Source organism: Rhea americana, unplaced genomic scaffold, assembly GCF_003343005.1.
Source record: "Rhea americana isolate MKP2758 unplaced genomic scaffold, rheAme1 scaffold_5, whole genome shotgun sequence".
NCBI classification, from domain to species: domain Eukaryota; kingdom Metazoa; phylum Chordata; class Aves; order Rheiformes; family Rheidae; genus Rhea; species Rhea americana.
The window spans coordinates 2644289-2662323 of NW_028186645.1; the positions used below are offsets into that span (position 1 = coordinate 2644289).

The 18035-nt window shown below is 41.3% G+C and overlaps 1 protein-coding gene across 1 annotated transcript in view; it reads right to left on the bottom strand.

Moving 5' to 3' along the window:
- EVL (Enah/Vasp-like) overlaps positions 1–17682 on the bottom strand; it is a 121818-nt gene extending 104136 nt beyond the window's left edge. Inside the window, exon 1 of the mRNA XM_085317455.1 lies at positions 17522–17682. Coding sequence (XP_085173581.1) covers positions 17522–17544 — 23 coding nt within the window. The 5' untranslated portion in view covers positions 17545–17682. The remainder of the gene's footprint in view (positions 1–17521) is intronic.
- Positions 17683–18035: the final 353 nt, after the last annotated feature.

The window sequence follows — 18035 nt, forward strand, 5'->3', positions numbered from 1 at the left end:
AGCACATGCTTTGAAGCGTGCACTCAAGTTCTGTGCTAAACTGAAGTCCATGTCCTGATCTGACTCCAGCTCTTCTCACCTAGCACCGAATTCATCAAGACCAACCTAATGAGCTGGAAAGCAAGGCTACAGGCTCTGCAAACAAGGATCAGTTCCCCACTACTTCACAAGGACACAGTGGGTAAAGTCATCAGCACAAGAGGTGCTCAAATACAAATACTTTGTAGGCAGTATGAAACCTCTCAAATAAAAAGCAAACACAACAATCTGCAGGCAAGTCAAGAAATCTTTAGTGAAATGTCCTGGACGTCATGAGGACATTTGCAGTCAGAATCCAGAACAACTATTTTTAAACCAGAAAATGCACAGGAAATGTTAGACAATCATTTAGATGTGTGTACAGTTAAAGACTTGATACAAAGCTTGCAGGTGTCAGCAGGTCTTAGAAACTCCATTTTAGATACCTCATTAAAAAAAAAATGTGATCTGTGACCACATATGGATAAAGAGTACTGGGTTTCCTAATGATATTTATCTGCAGAATGTTTTTAACTTAAACAGTCACATTGTTGCAAAAACGTTATCTAATTTTGGCAGTGCAGAATACAGTAGACTGACTAAAATTAGGTTTGCAAACATGCACCAAGAGATACAAGGCTTCACATGACTCATCTACTTCTCTAAGCGCCTCTCTGATAGACTAATGGAATCCTCAACAAGGATAATAATTTTCTCAATAAAGGCAGAAGATTTAAAGTAACTGTGTTACGAGCAATAGGAAGATACTGCATTTGCCCTAAGGTAGCACATTCATTTTCAAGACATTTAGCAATAGAAAACCTTTTATCTGGAGCAAGTACTTTTAAATATTTTCCTGGAAAGGTAATTAAAACTGAATAAATGTGTTAAATTCCATATATCCTCACCTCCTGCCACAGGTGGGCTTTGCTGGGAAGTCACATCATAAAGCATTAGGACATGTAAATATACAAGCAGCTTGGTTCAGGAGGCATAATCCAAAAGAAAAACATCTAAATAGAAGCTGTTTTCTAAAGAGGAGTGTCTCAACCTTAGCATGTTTTCACCAGTAGAGACCAAAGCATTTCTCCCTGGGAATTTCACTGTCTGCATTTCACAGACAGGGAATCTGTTTTTCCCAAAGTCACCTCAGCACTAGCACAGAACTACAAAGAAAACCCTGGTCTCCCCAGGCCCTGTTCCCCTTCCACTCACCGCATATCACCATCTCTTTCTGAAAAACTATCTTGATTCTAGGCCTCCAAAAAAGGGAGGAAAAAAAAAAAAAAACAGAATAAGCCTAACAATGTTCTAAAGTTGTTCAGATCAGTATTTTCTACCCCAGTTCTTCAAGCTTAATGAAGAGCTCCTACGTGTTCTACCTGGTTCCTGCTCTCCAAAGGCTGCACAAAGACACACAGATGCTAGAACAAGGCTCTTCCCTATCAATGCCTTCAGAACCATACGAGAAGGGGAAAAGATGAGAAGAATCTCAGGCATAAGGAGGATTTTTGTGATGATATATTTTAGAAAATTTGACCAGTTAATCAAAACAACCCTGGGTGATGCCCATCTCTGTAGACAACACAAGTTGTTCTAAAGACAAGGGTGGCAGAAAGACTAATGTTGCATCTCTCTTGCAAGCAAGAACTGTAACTTCGAGCTATATGCAGCTAAAATTTATCCTGGCCCTAATAAAGCTGTGATCATGTCAACACAGACACTACATTCAGCTTAGTTGGCCTGCTAAGAGAAAGGAGGCAAAAATGACAGTCCTGGGGCTAAGAGTGATGGAGAGAGAGAGCTGGCAGGTTTGGGGGAGTGATAAACATGATCCCTGGCAAGGAAGGAAGTCTTGGAGGCAGAGATAGGGGAGGCCATGGAAGAAGGCAGAGCGGCTTCCTGCCTTCAGAAGTATTTGGAACTACAAGGCTAACTTTTCATGACATTTTACCTCTCTCTCTTCTGTTCTTGGGTTTTTATTCCAGCAATGGCTGCAGAATTGGGCATGGTAGATGGCTGGGCAGCCAAAACAGGGGATGAGAAAACACCCACAGTTACTCCTTGTACTGTACTACTACAGCTTCGGCTGCTCAGGTGACCTGAGCCAACCTCCCTTTTCCCACCGGCCCACGAACGCCTCCTGTGCAGAGCCCCAACCTCAGGCACAGGCAGCCCGAGACTGCCTTGGTCTTGAACTCCTCGGGCAGGCTATAAAGTGCTCCAACGCTGGAGGCTGCAGTGAGAACTGGCCCATATAAAGCAGGGGAATTGTGGTAAGAAGAAGGAAAGCTACTGTTTAACTGGTTTAACTGGTGCAATTGGAGACACTATGCCTCTTTTTTTTGGGGGGGGGGAGGGGAAAGATATGAAAGATTTACATGTCATTCACTGCCCTGCCTTAATCCCAGAAACATAACAGCACCAACATTTCATTTACTGCGAATAACTCCATTTTCTCTGCAAGCAAACAGTTAAGGAACTTTTTATTTTTAAAAATGAAAAYTTAGATTAGACTTGACGTTAAGAAGCTTCTAAAACTGGCAAGCCCTAGAGCTAGGGGCTTTGCAGTCTCAAGAGGGCAACCATGCCAGTTCAAAGAAACAAAGCACATGGAAATGGCATCAGACCAGTTCAACTTCTGCAGTGGGGACAGAAAGCCCAACACTTCCGTGCTTCACTGGGTAGGCAGCCGTGGAGATGGGTAAAATCTCATAGTTAAAAGCCTGCTCTTCACAAGGAAGCTTACTGGGGCCAGTTGCTCTCCATCCTAGCTTAAGGATTCAACTGTACAAGTCAAGAGGGTTGCCCCAGGATTGCTGGAAAGCCCCACGAGCAGGACCATGACACATGCATGATACCTTCCACTTTATTTTCTTGCATCACTCTACTACCCYTTTTATTTCTATAGATGAATAGAACCTTTCTGTGCAGCCACCATCATTTTACCTGCAGACTTACACTGGGGAATTGAGTCCAGCAAGTCAGTAAACGCATCTTTTCTTTCATAAGGAAGCACRACACAGCATTTTCTGCTAGAAAGAAGGCTCTGTTGTTCTGCACCTTTTGAACATGTGCTTCTAGAAGTAAAATATCTGCCACTAAAATTAAGGGTAGGCTGCTTAACTAAATATTTCTTTTGYCAGCCATTCATTTTAAATGAAAATTTGTTGCCACATTATGCCATTTTAATATTGGGTTGCCCTCAACCAGAACATCTGTGTACTTAACCAGCTGCTTTAAACAACTGCCTTCTTTAAAACTAAGTCAAACAGATGATGTGCTTTACTATAGCCAAATTTCCCTGTGAAATTCATTCTCTCTCATGCCTTAGTTGGCAAGAAAAAGAACTATCCATTCATTTTCCAATTCAAAAAAAAAAAAACACTCTTTCTAAAGGAACAGCAACTAACTAGAGTTTTATCACTGTGGTAAAGATGTTAGCACAGTATCATTAAAAATGATTTACATACTCATCTGCTTGATATTTGATAACAGAGTTGGAAGTATGCCCTCAAAAACAGCCAAGTTTTGTCATTCGGCAACTGGCAAGAGCAAGGGAAGAAGCGACTTGTTCCCAGTCCTGGAGGGAATTGTAGCCTTCGGATCAACACAGGTTTGGTTGTTTTAACTATTGGCTTAGGATATTAGCATGCACTTTTCAAAGCATGGCAGCATCTCTCAGAGCAGGGAGGTGCAAAAACTAAKTCAAGTGTAAAAAGGGATTTTTCCTCCCGGAGTTCAACTTTCAAAACAAGAAGTTATCACGTTTATGCGATCCRAGTGAGCAGAGACTTAGAAATGTAAATTGGATGTAACGGGCACCATCTGCCCAAGTTTTCAGAAAGCATGAAGTGTGCTCAAGCTCCATACTTAGGCTGTTTGCTTTCACTGTTGCCAGTTATCTCACTGCTCATTGAAATATGTAAGAAAGTAGTACCACACTGAGAAGATCCAGCTACTCTGAACAAAACACAACTATTGAGAGGCTTTTAAGGAACACAAGATGGTGTCAACAGGAGTATGGGAGATTATTTTCTTAAAGCAATTTCATTTTTTAGTGTTTGGTAACTACTGCACCAGTGAAATTAGGCTGGTCTAGAATAGCAATTAAAGTGTTTATGAAAAACATATTGTTTCAGACAACATCAGCTATCCTGACTTCATTAGTTACTTGATTCAAACTATAAACACAATAACCAACCAAGATGACAAAAGTTACAGATTACAATATAAATCATAGAGGAAGAGCACAGAATACATTTTGACAGATCCATATTTATGTGTCACAACATTTGGAATTTACTTAAATCCTCTGGAAGTCTCTCCATSACTTTTTTAGCATCCCAGCTGGTAGGCAGATGATGAATGAAGGTGTTCTCAGAGCCTTCCTCATTTGGATAGGTTTTACCACCCATGCGCAAGTAGTTCTTTGGAGTTTTTAAATACCCTTTCCCTTGGAATTAGCTWCATGATGCTGCAGTACACAGATTTCAGAGTTCAGCTGGTATTACATGTCCAGAATAGAGAGTTCAGCTAAGTACAAAGACAGCTGGTAAACCACAAGGCACGCCATACAACTCAGCACACAGGGAGGGCTTAGGAACACACAGAGACATGTAATATTGATCTTTTCTGGTGAGGTACAGTCAGAGCTGTGTGAAATATCCCATGTAACACTGAGGCCATTCAATATTTTTYTTGACAGTCATAAATTAGTTTTGACTAACACCACATTTTACGAAGGAGCTCATTTACTCCATTTCCTGAAATAAAGAGTTCAAGCAATAAACCAAATTTAAAGCTGTGATCTCACCCAATTCAGTCAGACAGCACCATGGCCACTCCCCTGTCTGTATTCTAAAAATGAAGTTAAATCTAATGAATGCTAAAATACAAAGGCTAGAAGCTGGAGTAAAGATGACGAGATCAGAAAATGAAAGCGATACAAGCAGACTGTTAAAAGTACTAGACTGCATTGCTAGTACAACCACCCACCAATAGCTGATATAGGTGGAGATCTCATCCTATACATTCCTCTTGCTTAAARCTCACAGACTGAGGTGGCCTGTTGTGGCTGTGTCCAAAATCCATCAAATCCWGAACAAAGCATCTAAGTCCACTTGACAATAGCTATACTGGCCTTCACCTGCCAGCGGGTGGAAAAACGTGCAACTTCCTTCTAATAGCTTTCTTTGCACCTGCTTTCTGTTTCTTTTGATAACTTGGTCACTTCTACTCTGTAACCAGCAAGGATGCAATAACCCCTAATTGCTCCTGGCAGAACAGCAAGTGCTAGCAGCCAGACCAACAGCTGTAAACAAGGTAGACTGCTGTACTGGGGCCAGCTGGAGGAGAGTTTCTTGTTCCTTTCTTGTTCAGAGTTCTGCTTCTCACCCGCCTCAGACAACCTCTGTGTTTCAGTTCTTCATCTAGACTGTCTTAAAATCAGGAGAAATAAAACTGTGTCTAGAACATGGTTCACCCACTCCTAAAGCGGACAACTAAAACAGGTCAGATGAATCACTTCAGCAGCAGCTTTTCTCTCCAAMGATTACACAAGGGCCAGCAGGGACCCTGTCCAACATAGTCATCTAGAATAGGTGAAACGAAGCCCATCTCAGACATCTGTACATATTTGTTGTTCATACACAGCATTGCTCATCCTCCCATGGCTAAAATTGGGGATGAAATCCACTGTAGAAAAGGGCCAGAAGTACAAGATATCCAGCTTTCTGGAGAATGATCTCAAATCTGAATTCTCACCAAGGCAAGATCTTCCTTCTAACATTTGAATTAAGACTAGGGATTGAAAGACTCTGAGTCATGATTTCTATTTGCAGCACTACAGCTAATTTGGAATCTGACCTTTGGCATGTAGTTTAACCTCATTTCTCCTACTAACTGCAACTTAGGGATAATTATAACAATCCCGCAGGAACGTTAAGAGTCTTAATTGATTAAGATCTTTAAAGTGTTCTGGGATTCCAGTCTTCTCGTCAAAACAAAGGTACTAATAACAATTACATGTACACCGTTATAATAATCATTATTGCAAAGACCGCATTTATCTTATATTTACCTTCAAAATACCTTAAACAAATACACATAYGCTATTTTTTGGATAATTCTTCCCAAAGTTATCCATATCCCTGTTTTTCTAGAATTTGTATCTTCTGTTCTGACACACTGCAAATTTACCAAGATGCTCGTTTTTCTGTTACCTGTTCAAATCATGTACTAATGCAAAACACTTTTCCTTTCTGCCTAAGTGACTACATCATATATATATATATATATATATATATACACACACACACACACATATATACACACATAATCCCCGCCCCTCATATATATATACACACATAATACCACACATCCTGCCTTTAAGTTTACCAAACAAACAGATCTGAATTCCAGTAACGCAAGCACATCTTCAGGCTTTTGCCAAGCCTAATGGACAAAAGTGAATAATTCTCATCTAGGAACCACACTTGAATTACTATACACAACTTGGACTGAAAATCAAAACAAAGCATCATTGTCTTCATCTTCCATTCTTAAAATCCCACCAAGAAAATCTCAAGAAAAATGCTCACATATTACAAGATAGAAGATATTTTAATTTGAAAAATAGCTTGCATTTGCAAAATGATGCAGAAACACATACACACACAAATTAATACATACATGTAAGTGAGTATGTGTGTGTATGCATACACACACATGCAGAGACACTCTTCCTTGGCCCAGTGCAATGCAGGATAACAATGCTGCTGGAGCCAAGATCTCACTCATCAGTCCTGCTGTCAGCTTCGATGTGGATTTAGGACACCCAGTACCTCCCCTTCTACATCTTTAAAATGGAAATCACTTATCCTTATGTTATTTGACCAATTTCAAACCAATTACTTACTAGCTGTTAAACATGAATTTTCCCACGGCCCCACAAAGCTGTAATCACATCAAGGCTCTGCTCCCCACCTTTTTTTTTTATGGGTGTCCCCCTTTTTGTTTAAACGTTTGCATTTCCCGCGAGCCCTTCCACCCCTCACCCATGGTGGGACTAAGCATGCCACTGCAGTCATCTAAAAACAGCAAGGGCAAATGGGCAGGTACCACACTGTGCTGCTTGTTGTTTGATGTACAGCCCCCTGTGCCACACAGCCATACACGCAGAATTTCTGGTGGCATCTGCATTAAATCTCAGCATTAGAGACAAATCCTCAGTTCTCTGGCTCAACCGCTACTGTCAGATTTGATCCTCTCTCAAGGTTACAGAGATTTCACATTGAAGACTAGAGGCTGCACACTAAACACCAAATGCAAAGAACAGATGACTGTTCCAGCCCATTTTCCTGGATGCACAATTTCTAGAGCRGATATAGATTTCTCCAGCTTGCAGTAGCCCCTATGCAAGCTCACTCCAATGCAGAAGTAAAACTCAAAGTGACAAGCAACACCTGTTTCCACAGCTATTTTCCACACCAAACTACATCTGATCTTTGCTTCATTGCCTCCTTTAATGTTTAATAATGGTTTCACTGAACAGTCTTAATCGAGTTTCTCACTTTTTACTTAAGCATCCACAGCTGAGCTTAAACATCTGAAGGAACCTCTGGTTCAAGCAATCTGCTCGGCACAGACATCCCTGCAATACGCTTTCTGGTAGTCATCATTTTTAATCAAGACTGCAGATACTCTGAATATTTTTCTTCTGTAAGAATGCAATGGCAAGGTTTTAACCTCCTTGCACTCTTTTTCTCCTAGCAGCTCTTCTACCAGATGGACTCAATAGAGAATAAAACAGTAGGCATATCTCAAAATGATTTCCTGAAAATCAAGTTTCTGTTCATGGCATCCATAAAATAATACAGTATCATCCTTCCCTTTGAAGTACCAGGAAACAGCTAAAAAAAGCTGAGTGAGTTCACAGATTGGTTGTTTTTAATTTATGTATGTATAATTTGCAGATAAAGATTTTAAAGCTTGGCTTTCAGAGGTTCTCAGAATGCACAGCAACTTAAACTTGGCAAAGCATTACCAGATGACTGCTGTATATGGAGCACAACGCATACTGGGGAAACTTGTGGGGGAGTGAGGAAACGAAGTAAAAATCCTGGTTGGCAGGCGCTGGGCTGCCACGCTCAGAGCCCCGGTCAGCAAGGACGGCCTCTAACGTTTCACAGGGAGCAAATCAAAACAAAACAAATTCCAGACCTTGGAATCCAAACTAAACGTCCACAGGGAAGGAAAAAAAACATGTCTTTTTCTGACCCCTTGTTCTCCCCTCGCCCACACACACAGCAGCAGCCAACTGAGTATTTGGCAGCAGAGGTTACGCTGACGTAGAGCCGCAGTGGCTGGAGCTCAGACAGGACGCGGGCAGATGTGGGGACCGAGCCACACGGACACGAAGGCCACCACCACCATGCACCAATGGGCATAACATTTCTCCCTGAAAGAGGATCAGCTCTGTCCGATAAAGACAGGCAATAGCAACTCGGAGTTGTGGCGATGGCAAGTCCGTCGCTTCCCCTTCTGAACAATCCCATCATTTAATAACTCTCAGTGCCAGGGAATCATATCTTATTTCAAGACTGATTTTTTTCTTACTTCAGCCTTCAAAACCAGGATATTGTTTCCTCTGTCTGCAACGTCAAGATTTTCACACTAAATCAGGCATTCTTTTTCCTGTGAAATTATTTAAATATCTTACATATGCTGTACCYTGTGAGTCGTCTTTGACCTTTTTCTTTGTAAGCGAGTGTTTTCCTGCTCCTCCTTTTCACGCTGTGCTTTATAGTAGTTTAAATAAATGTGTACCTTTGTTTTATGAACAAACTGTTGGAGTGAATTTGGAATTAACATTAGTTATTTGGAGTAGCTAAAAATTACTAYAATGGAACTACTGACGTGAGTGTATTGCCTATTGCTAGGGCCAGAAATGTCATTTAACCAGACTTTGAAGTGTAACCCTCAAGCTTTGAGGGAGATGCTTTTCCAAAGATGGTTTTGGGTGTTTTTCCCCACTCCTTCTAGTACTAGGTACTTAGAATTCTTAAATTATTTGATTCTTCCCCTTACAACAAAAATGTCCCAATACCCTAATAAGGTGAGTCCAGTGCAACCTGCAGCACACTCAGGTTTGACTCGGATGGCTTTACTTGCTGTAAACTGTGGTTAGGCTTGGGCTGTATTCTCGGTTTTCAAAGCACATTCAGTGACGCTGCAATCATTTGGCGTAACTGGGACATGCATTTACTTATGCCCAAGTGGTATGTAATTGCCTGCACGTGACCTAGGGCACAGTCTCTAGGCAATAGCCTCTTTTTCTGGTGTCAAGGTCACAGACAAAATACATTTCATTTGCTCTAGTGGCATTCTTCTGGGGTTACAACATGACTTCGACTTTGTCCCTGSCATTTGTTCATGCCTGAAACTGCTTGTGACCACCACTGCCTMCCTACACCATTTCAGCAACTGCAAATATTTGAGACATCTTACTGACCATGTAAAAAAAAATACATACAGTATGTTGTAGCCATCAAGTCCCAATTTCAGTATGTTCTTGTGGAAGAAATCTTCATGAGCCTGATTTTTTCTGCCAGTAACCTGGCACACTTAGTCATAGATGCAAGAAAATAGGAGCTTCTACAACATTAGGTTCAAAATGCCCACTTCCTTCACTCTATAGTCCGCATTATAAAATTCCATTTTAGACTGAAATTTTCCACRTGATTTAGCTCTCAAAACAAAGAGAAGTTTTCAAGGAATTCAAACATTCCACATCTTTAAATACAAAGACCAAATTTCTTAGTAAACAGCATCCACCAGGCTCTCCTCCCTAGAATAAGAAGAGTAGCTACATGCTGAACACTTGAGAAAATCTGATCCATGTAAAATGAATTTTTCTTGTATTTTTGAAATRTGATCCATAGACTTCCCCTCCCCAATTAAAAAAGAACGTGACTTTGATCTCAAATAATTTGCAATGGCTACCAAAAAGAGGCTTTATCTTTTAACTAGCATCTTAACCCAAACCTGTAAGAAACAGTCCCTGGCCAAACCACAGCAAAGATGTGATAGCTGGACAGAACAGCGTTAACTACACAAAATGTAGTTAGCATGAAACTACATCAGAAAGTGCTGTCTCATCAAGTAAGGATGATCCACGGAGGCAAGGTTTGCAGGAATATTTCTTTTATCACATCAACTCATATAGTCAGAAAAAACGGACAAGATTTTGTATCTAAAATCCTCTTCAGATCTGAAAGAAAAGCKTCAATCACTTCTTTTCTTAACCTTTATGTACTGTTTTCTCCTTTTACTCCCTTTAGGCATGATTTTTTTTCTCTTTTTTCCTTCTTTCCYAGACAAATTTAATGGAAAATTAGTCCCGGGCCTTACAACATTGCTAAGAACTGATACTTTAATGAAAAGAAAAGCAGAAATTTTWCTTCAGAGAATTATTCCTGTTCTGGTGGTTTGGGTATTTTTCTTAGCTCCTTTGTTGGTRAAGTCTGTTTCAGATCTGTAAAAAGACCTGTGTAACCATAAGCTTACCCCTTTTCTCCAATTATACTAGCCAGTTTAATAAAAGATACTGCCTCTCCCTTCAAATGCTGCCTYTCGTATCCCGCGACCGTGACGGCTGCAGCCGTACTACAACGGCACGTTTTACGGGAATGCCTCGGTGTGCGGGTAAGACCGACAGCACAATCTCTCATGCTCCGTAGCTAAATGCCTAAGACACTTGGCTGGGATGTAGGAAGACCCAGACTTAAAACCCRGTTTGCGCGACTTTAAGAATAGTTTCTCACCCCAAGTCATCCRGAACCAGGCGAGGCAGAATTTTAAGTCAAGTCTCACATCTTGAGCCAATATCAAGACTCCAAACTACAGAGCCAATCCAAACCAAAACATTTACACTGCAGTTTCTAACCATGGCGAAGTACATATTTTCACAGAAGAAAAGTCAGAAATGTTTTATTCTCATCTCGTTTCAGGCTCAAACCCTCAACTCTGCTTTTGTGAAACAGAATCATCATCCCTGAGTTAGGCCTAACTATTATCTCCTCTGGGCCATTAACTCCCAAACTTCATAGCAATTTGGAGTATTAACACCATTTACTACATGCAGCTATCCCCCTGAGAAGGGTTTCCTCTATGCTCCCCTCACCCAAGCCACTTATTCTTCTTCCCAGTACAATTTTGCTCTCATTGCACCTAGATAAGAAACTGGATATTTTACAGGCATTTCATTCTCTTTACTTTCCTTTTCTCTATGCCAACTGCAATGGAAAGAGTTGAAATGTCAGCCCCTCAGAGAAAGCTGCTATCTTTATTTCCTGATGTTTTGAGACGTAACACTGAAAATACCCAGCACATAAAGTTTGCTTCCCGTAACAGTACCTGAGCCAAAGGGTCTCCAGCAGAAGGAGGCACTGGTTTCGGAAGGAGGCAAGCCCAGCTGTGCAGCCCCAGCTGCGCAGTCCCTAGCATAAAACTACACACAAGTTGCTCCTGGTTGGTGCAAAGCAGCTCTCCAGCTGCTGCTCAGCTAATCAACTATCAATAAAACCTTAAAGAGAAGAAACGCTGARTATTTAAATTGTGCTATCTCACGAGCAAACACCGAAGCATATTAATATGAAAAAGCTTCATCATTTTGTTTCAAACTCCAATTTTCCAACTGTTTTCAACTCCTTATACCTTTTTTGGTGTGCTTTAACAAAAAAAAAGGCTTTTATTAAAAAGCTTTGCATGAGTCAATCAAATCATGTTTTCCTCAACCTCAATTTACAGAGCAGTGATCTAAAACACACAAGGTTGTATGTTCCCAAGCTAGGAGCAAAAGGAGAGGAGAAAAAAGAGAGTGCAAAAAGAGAGGGGCACAGGCCATGTCATCCGGCTCCGTGCCCAGATCCCTGCTCCCACGCTCAGGGCGTTATTCTGCAGGAATCAAAGATTCATCGTAGACCTTTATGTTCAAGACTGGGCAGAAGCAGGCGAGACTGAGAATGACTTTCTCTGAAGATCTCCATAGGTATATTTTAAAATTATTATTAAGGTTAATTCTGTTCGTGAAAGATGCCATTCACACTTGTTCATTTATTTTCATTTTAAAGACTGACATCAATTTACACGCATAACTAGCTTCAAATCTGAAAAGCATGTCTGGATCCTAGTTAAACAACAGCAGTGGCTTCTCGTTTGTGAATGTTACCATAAGGGTGGCCTTAAAAATGCATACAAGATGAGAGAGAAATAAAGAAGAATGAAAAAAAATCAGGTTGCGAAACTTCRAAGGCAAACGGGACAGAGAGGAAATGTCTTGCTTTTATGAAGTAACTATATTGCAGCAGATCACACGTAGGTAGCTCCATATTTCAGGCAGTAAATACATATACACGCACACACACACACACACAAAGAATTAACATTGATTTTAATGTGACTGGAATTTACCTTCTAACAAATGCACTGAAGCTCTTGTAATCCAACAAATATCCTGGGATAAATTTACATTTATATCCAGGATAAAGCTATCCCCCCCGCAGGCACCAGCATATTTTCGCCTTAAATCTGGCCAAACATAACCTTACAATTTTTAACAAAGAGTCTCTAGCTATTTCTCACTTCAGGAATGAGAAACATTACAACACAGCAATTATGAGAATTGTATGTGCTTATCTTCATTTCCAGCAAGTCTGTTCTCATATGACTTCCTTAGAAGTATGCCTCTCCTCCCCTTCAAACGCACCCGTGCTAAACCAGTGAAACCTGCGGCAACTGCAGTGTCAGTTCTTGCAGGGAAAAATATGTCAGCAAAAACAYTTGATTCAATCTGCTGTATAAAGAAGCAACATTTCCTCAGGGCTTATGCTTTGTATTGATAAACAGCAACTGTCCAAAAATCAGCTATTTACAATCTATTTCAAACATCAAAGGGTCAGATTTCAGGCAACTACCTTCAGCAAGAAAYGCTAACTGGCTTCTTCGTCTTCTTTTTTGATTGAGTGCAAGTTTGGTTCACCACAAGCCCATAGAATTTGGCCTGTCGCTCCCAAAACWAAGGGTGAACTCTTAATTGAGTAAAGATGCAAAAGGTATTACGGCTCTTACAGCAACTGTAACTCGGCCCCTTCGGGCATACGCTTCTTCTTTGATCAGACGCATCATATGGACTATTCCTGTTTGCAACTCGAACGACGAGACTCGCCAGTTCCTGTGTGTAATCAAAAGCTTCTGTCTTGACAGTGTATTTTTATCAAGTTTTGCATTCAATTTCCTTGTAGTCACATAAGGACAAAAGAAAGGAACGCAGCTAGCCGGTTTGTTGGAAGAGAGGGTATTTGCTCCTCCTTGAACTAAGCAAGCGGGGACTCGGCTGGCCCGCAGCTTCGTTTGCCTGCTGAAGCTGAACGTCTCGCTTTACGCTTTTAGCTCCACCAATGGTTTGTTGCAGTYGGTTATTACGCACCTGAAGGATATTTTGAACATGACACAGCAACCAGTTAGTTCAGCAATTAAGGTTAGAAGGGGCTGAGACACTGCCAGCAATTACATTTGGACAAAATACCATCCAAACCCATAAGCCTTGGGTTAGTCTCCATTTTAAACTTGTTTGCTAGTTTTGTTTCTAAATCCTTTTGACTTCAGCAACCATCACTTTGTCTTTTCTGACAAGAGTGAAGAAGAATCTATACTATTTGGCGTGCTTTTCTCTAGCCACTCTGTCTAGCCTGGGAGGTCAAAGTCACAGATGCAGAACGGTGATTTCTTCCACTTTTCGGTAGTGCTGCAGTCCCACTACCTCACGGCACAAAAGCTGCGCTCTTGTAGCAGCTGAAACATTCCTTCAGCAGCTCTTCTGCTCCTTCTTGCTCATCCATATGATTATCATATTTCTTGCAGAAAAGAAAAGCAGACCTTACTTTTTTAAAGAGCGATTCACAACACAAGCAGAAATCACTTCAAGGACCTCACCTACGGCTTCCTGAAGCTGTTTGGCTTTTCAAACAGTAGCTGTACTTTTGAAAGTCATGACTATTTAAGAGGCCTCCTTCTTACGATTTTTCAGCAGGATGAGCCACAAAAGCTTGGTCTGCATCCCTCCAGGGCACCAGGTGTCTGTCCTTCCCATAGTTGATGTTGCTATTTCTTTGGAGGAGGGGGGAAGAAAAGCCATCTGCCTTCGCTTCAGGTTTTAATATCATGTCCACCTTTACAAAATGATGTTGCTCATCCTTTATTATTATATATTTTTTTTAATAAACTTGCCATCTACCCTCAAGGTATTTATTTGAGTTGTTGGCAGAAACGTGGTGAATACTGCAGCCAGAAGCCGGAGGAGGCATTCCACGGGTACCTGCTGCCAGAGTCTGCTTTTGCAGAACCATACTAAGAACGATACTACAAATTGAACTCTTCACTACTTTATAGGATTTATTTTTTAATTTGACAGCAGTGAAAGGAAAGGCTTAGGAGTCAGGTTTCCTGAGTTCAACTCCAATTCTGCAGTTGAACCCAGTTTTGAAGTGCTCATAAATCAGGTAAACTCAGCGCCTCCGTTTGTGCAGAGACACGGGGAACATCTAGTCCCTGCTACTGGACTGCTGCTGCTGCTGCTGGTTTTGAGATCAGAGGAGAGGTTCTCCGTGCACAACAGGAAACCAGAATTTCTGTACTGAAAAGCATTTTGAACTTTACTTTCTCTTCATCAGTGGATTTTGTTTCCTCTATTCATAACAAGCTACTTTGACGGACTTATTTTCCTCTTTGTCATGTTCTCARTTTTGCTCAGTGGAAGGGGAATAGAAGATGCAGTTAAAAATACTGAGATGCCATGGTGGGCGGTGTATCAGAAATAGATACTAGTTCACTGTGAAAAAATCCAASTAATATCCCACAAAGATAAAGGCATGGCATGAAAAGGAAAAGAAAAATTGCATTTGTGTTCAGCTGCTAGAGAAATAAATCTGGATTGAGCCTAGGAAATGCAAAGTACCATTTGTGGCCAAATGTACAACCTCTCCKGTTAGCTTCAGGTGCAAAGTCACCCTGTGACAGCAAGAGGAGCAGGAGCTCCCAAGAACTCACCTGACCACAGTTCCCTCCAGTTATAAGCAAAACGCACACGAGGTTGGGGARTCTATGAAGACAGTGAAGAACATCAGTAAGAAAATGGACCCAGTTGGTATCTTGTATAAACCAGCAGGTTATACAAGCTCCTTCAACCATCACTTTAAAAAGGATCGAAGGTGTTTGGGGTTGTATTAGTTTCTTCCCAACAGGACCATAAACTGAGCGTGGCCTCTGCAAGGCGCTACAAGCCCATTACCCTGTTTTTTTTTTGTTTTTTGTTTTTTTTTTCCGACGCTCAAGTTTCTGCTCGTTCACCCAGGAACCGCCATGGTTATATTTCACCCCAACGGTGCAGCGCACTCGCTGCGCCCGGCCCCGAGGCGGGACACTGCTGCAGGCAGACCAGCGGCTGTCTAGGAGGCCACGCAGACATCTCCCACCGCGCTGGCAGGGAAGCCCGGCACCCCGGGACGGCCGGCGCCTATGCAGCATAGTCACAGGCATGACAATTATCCTGCCATAAAAAACCTCATCTACCTGCAGAGGCAATGTTAACAAAACACTACTGAAATGCCTAATAAAATAAATGCCATTTAAACACGGCTGCAGAGAAACCACAGCCCTAGCAGCATGGAAGATTTTAGAAAAGACAAAAGGTCTAGCCGTCTGCACACAGAGCGTCAGTACTACTTTCAAAGCAAGTCTAAGCAAAGACTACAAGTAATTTAATAAGCCTAAATAGGTGCATAATCAGCATTCAACTCTTCTTGCTATAAAAGCAGATAAGTGTATTCCCGGTCCAAGACATCTAGGAATGCCACTGAAAGTCAGCTAAAGCTTTTAAATCAGAATTTTAAAAATTTATTTCTAGTGCAGATTTACTGAGAATTTCCTTCCATTAATAACATCATCCAACCCCCCTGGTGAAACACAAGTCGCTACGTGGGCACAGCAAGTGGCACAGTAAGTTTTGGGCCCATTTGCAGCTCAATTCACTGCCAACAATCAGCTCTGTCAAGATCTGGAGCATCTCCTACGACAACTGCAGTTACACAGCGTTATCTGGTCTTCCAGTAAGATCTTTTCACTGAGACAGCAGCACACTGCATTTCGCAGCAGCGCTCTGCCTCTTCGTCGGGTGTCTCTGGAATCAGGGCGCTTGCGGGGGGGTTCCCGCGGCTGCTGACACTGCCGCTAACACGGCTGCTCACTTCCACGCAGAACTGATCAGCAGCGCGTCAAACAAAGCGCCAGTACAGTCAGTCCTCCGACCAAAGACTGAAATAACGCTACTCGTATTTTATCTGATGCTCTGAAGTTTAATCTGGAGATAGTCGGCGCAGAATGCTCACGGCGTATACAGAGCCGGTTCGTCCTCCCTCTAGCTGCATACTTGGTCAAACAAGCTCTCTTGGAACCAAAAAATGTATTTTTAAGATATATTACAATGATTATATACAGACAGACAARCACATGATGATGTGATGTCTGATGTTCTTACAACACTGTCACTATTTTATCTGGACAATTTTAAAACATGGGTTATGAGAAACTGGGCATACAAAGCAGAGCAATAAAAAAAAGTGGCATTTCCTTCCCTCTCCCCCCCCCCAACTACTGTTCAGAAAATTTTAAAGTCAAATATTGTTTCATTGCAGATAAAATAATGAGCTATGTCAGTGAGGGCAAAAATTCTGTGTTGTGCACTCAAAAATCTGCTATGGTTTTAAGAGACCTCACTACTTGCCTAAGGACAGGAGTTATATTGGGGGTGAGGATGAGGGAGGAGAGGGGGCAGAGGCAATACTGAGCAGAACCAATATTAAATAAAAAGGAGCTAATTTTACACTCTAATAGTCTTGGTAGTTCAGATGTTTGCAAATAGTAAACCAAAAGCAACCAACTTAACCCTATTGGTATTTTAAATAATTCATATGGAATTCTGCAGCTACAAGATTATGAAAAACAGGCATGTATACTCTGCAGCAGCATAAAATCTAATTCTATACACAATCCAAGCACCATTCTTTTTCTTCTCTGYCATGAGTATCCAATCTAAAAGAGCATCTGTCAGATCCTCAGGAACCAAAAATAGCAAAGACCCTTTTAAACAGAACCGTTTCTGTTTTATAAATATAACTACACTGTACTTGCTGCTCCTGGCTGCATGGCTATGAAATATGTGCAAGATAAAATCAATTACCCAGCTTTGCACTTCATCATGCGGTTAGCTACCGTCTACCTGCATCCTACCCCTCAAGCACTTCTCCCCATGCACAGGGTAGAGATTTTAAAATGCAAGAAATATCTGCACATCGAAGAACTAACTGTAGAGCTTACTGACATTACACAGCAAAAACCTTGCGAGAACAAAAACCGAGCACACTGATGTATAAAACAGAGAGCCTACCTGAATTCTTCAAATGCATACATGGCCTAGTAACTAGACAAATGCTCTGAAATTTAAAATAATCTTCTTAATGTGCAGGAGGACCATATAGTTTGTCAAATTGCAGCAAAATGCATACTGAAGAGAGAATATATTAGAAATATTCTGAAGAGAAAGGGTATGCAGATACTGGCCTGCAGCCTACAGCTCAGCCAGCTGCTGACAAGCAGCAGCTACCAGGGAAAGGCGATAGAGTACCATGTGATCATTCCAGCAAGTCTGATTAATGCAGTATACTCCAAGAATACAGGCTGATATCTTTATTATTCAAGGCAAATAAGTCAAATACGGTACCAGACAGGCTCAATGGCTAAATTGTTGTTCGCATGCTACATCAAAATCGGAAAACACAAGCAGAGGACAAAAGGAAAACAAGCACGTATCGTAACTGAGGAGATTAATTAGGCCCATTCAAGCTGATTTTCTTACCTTGCAGTGATATTATAGCCTGTGTTTTTATTCATATAAACCCATC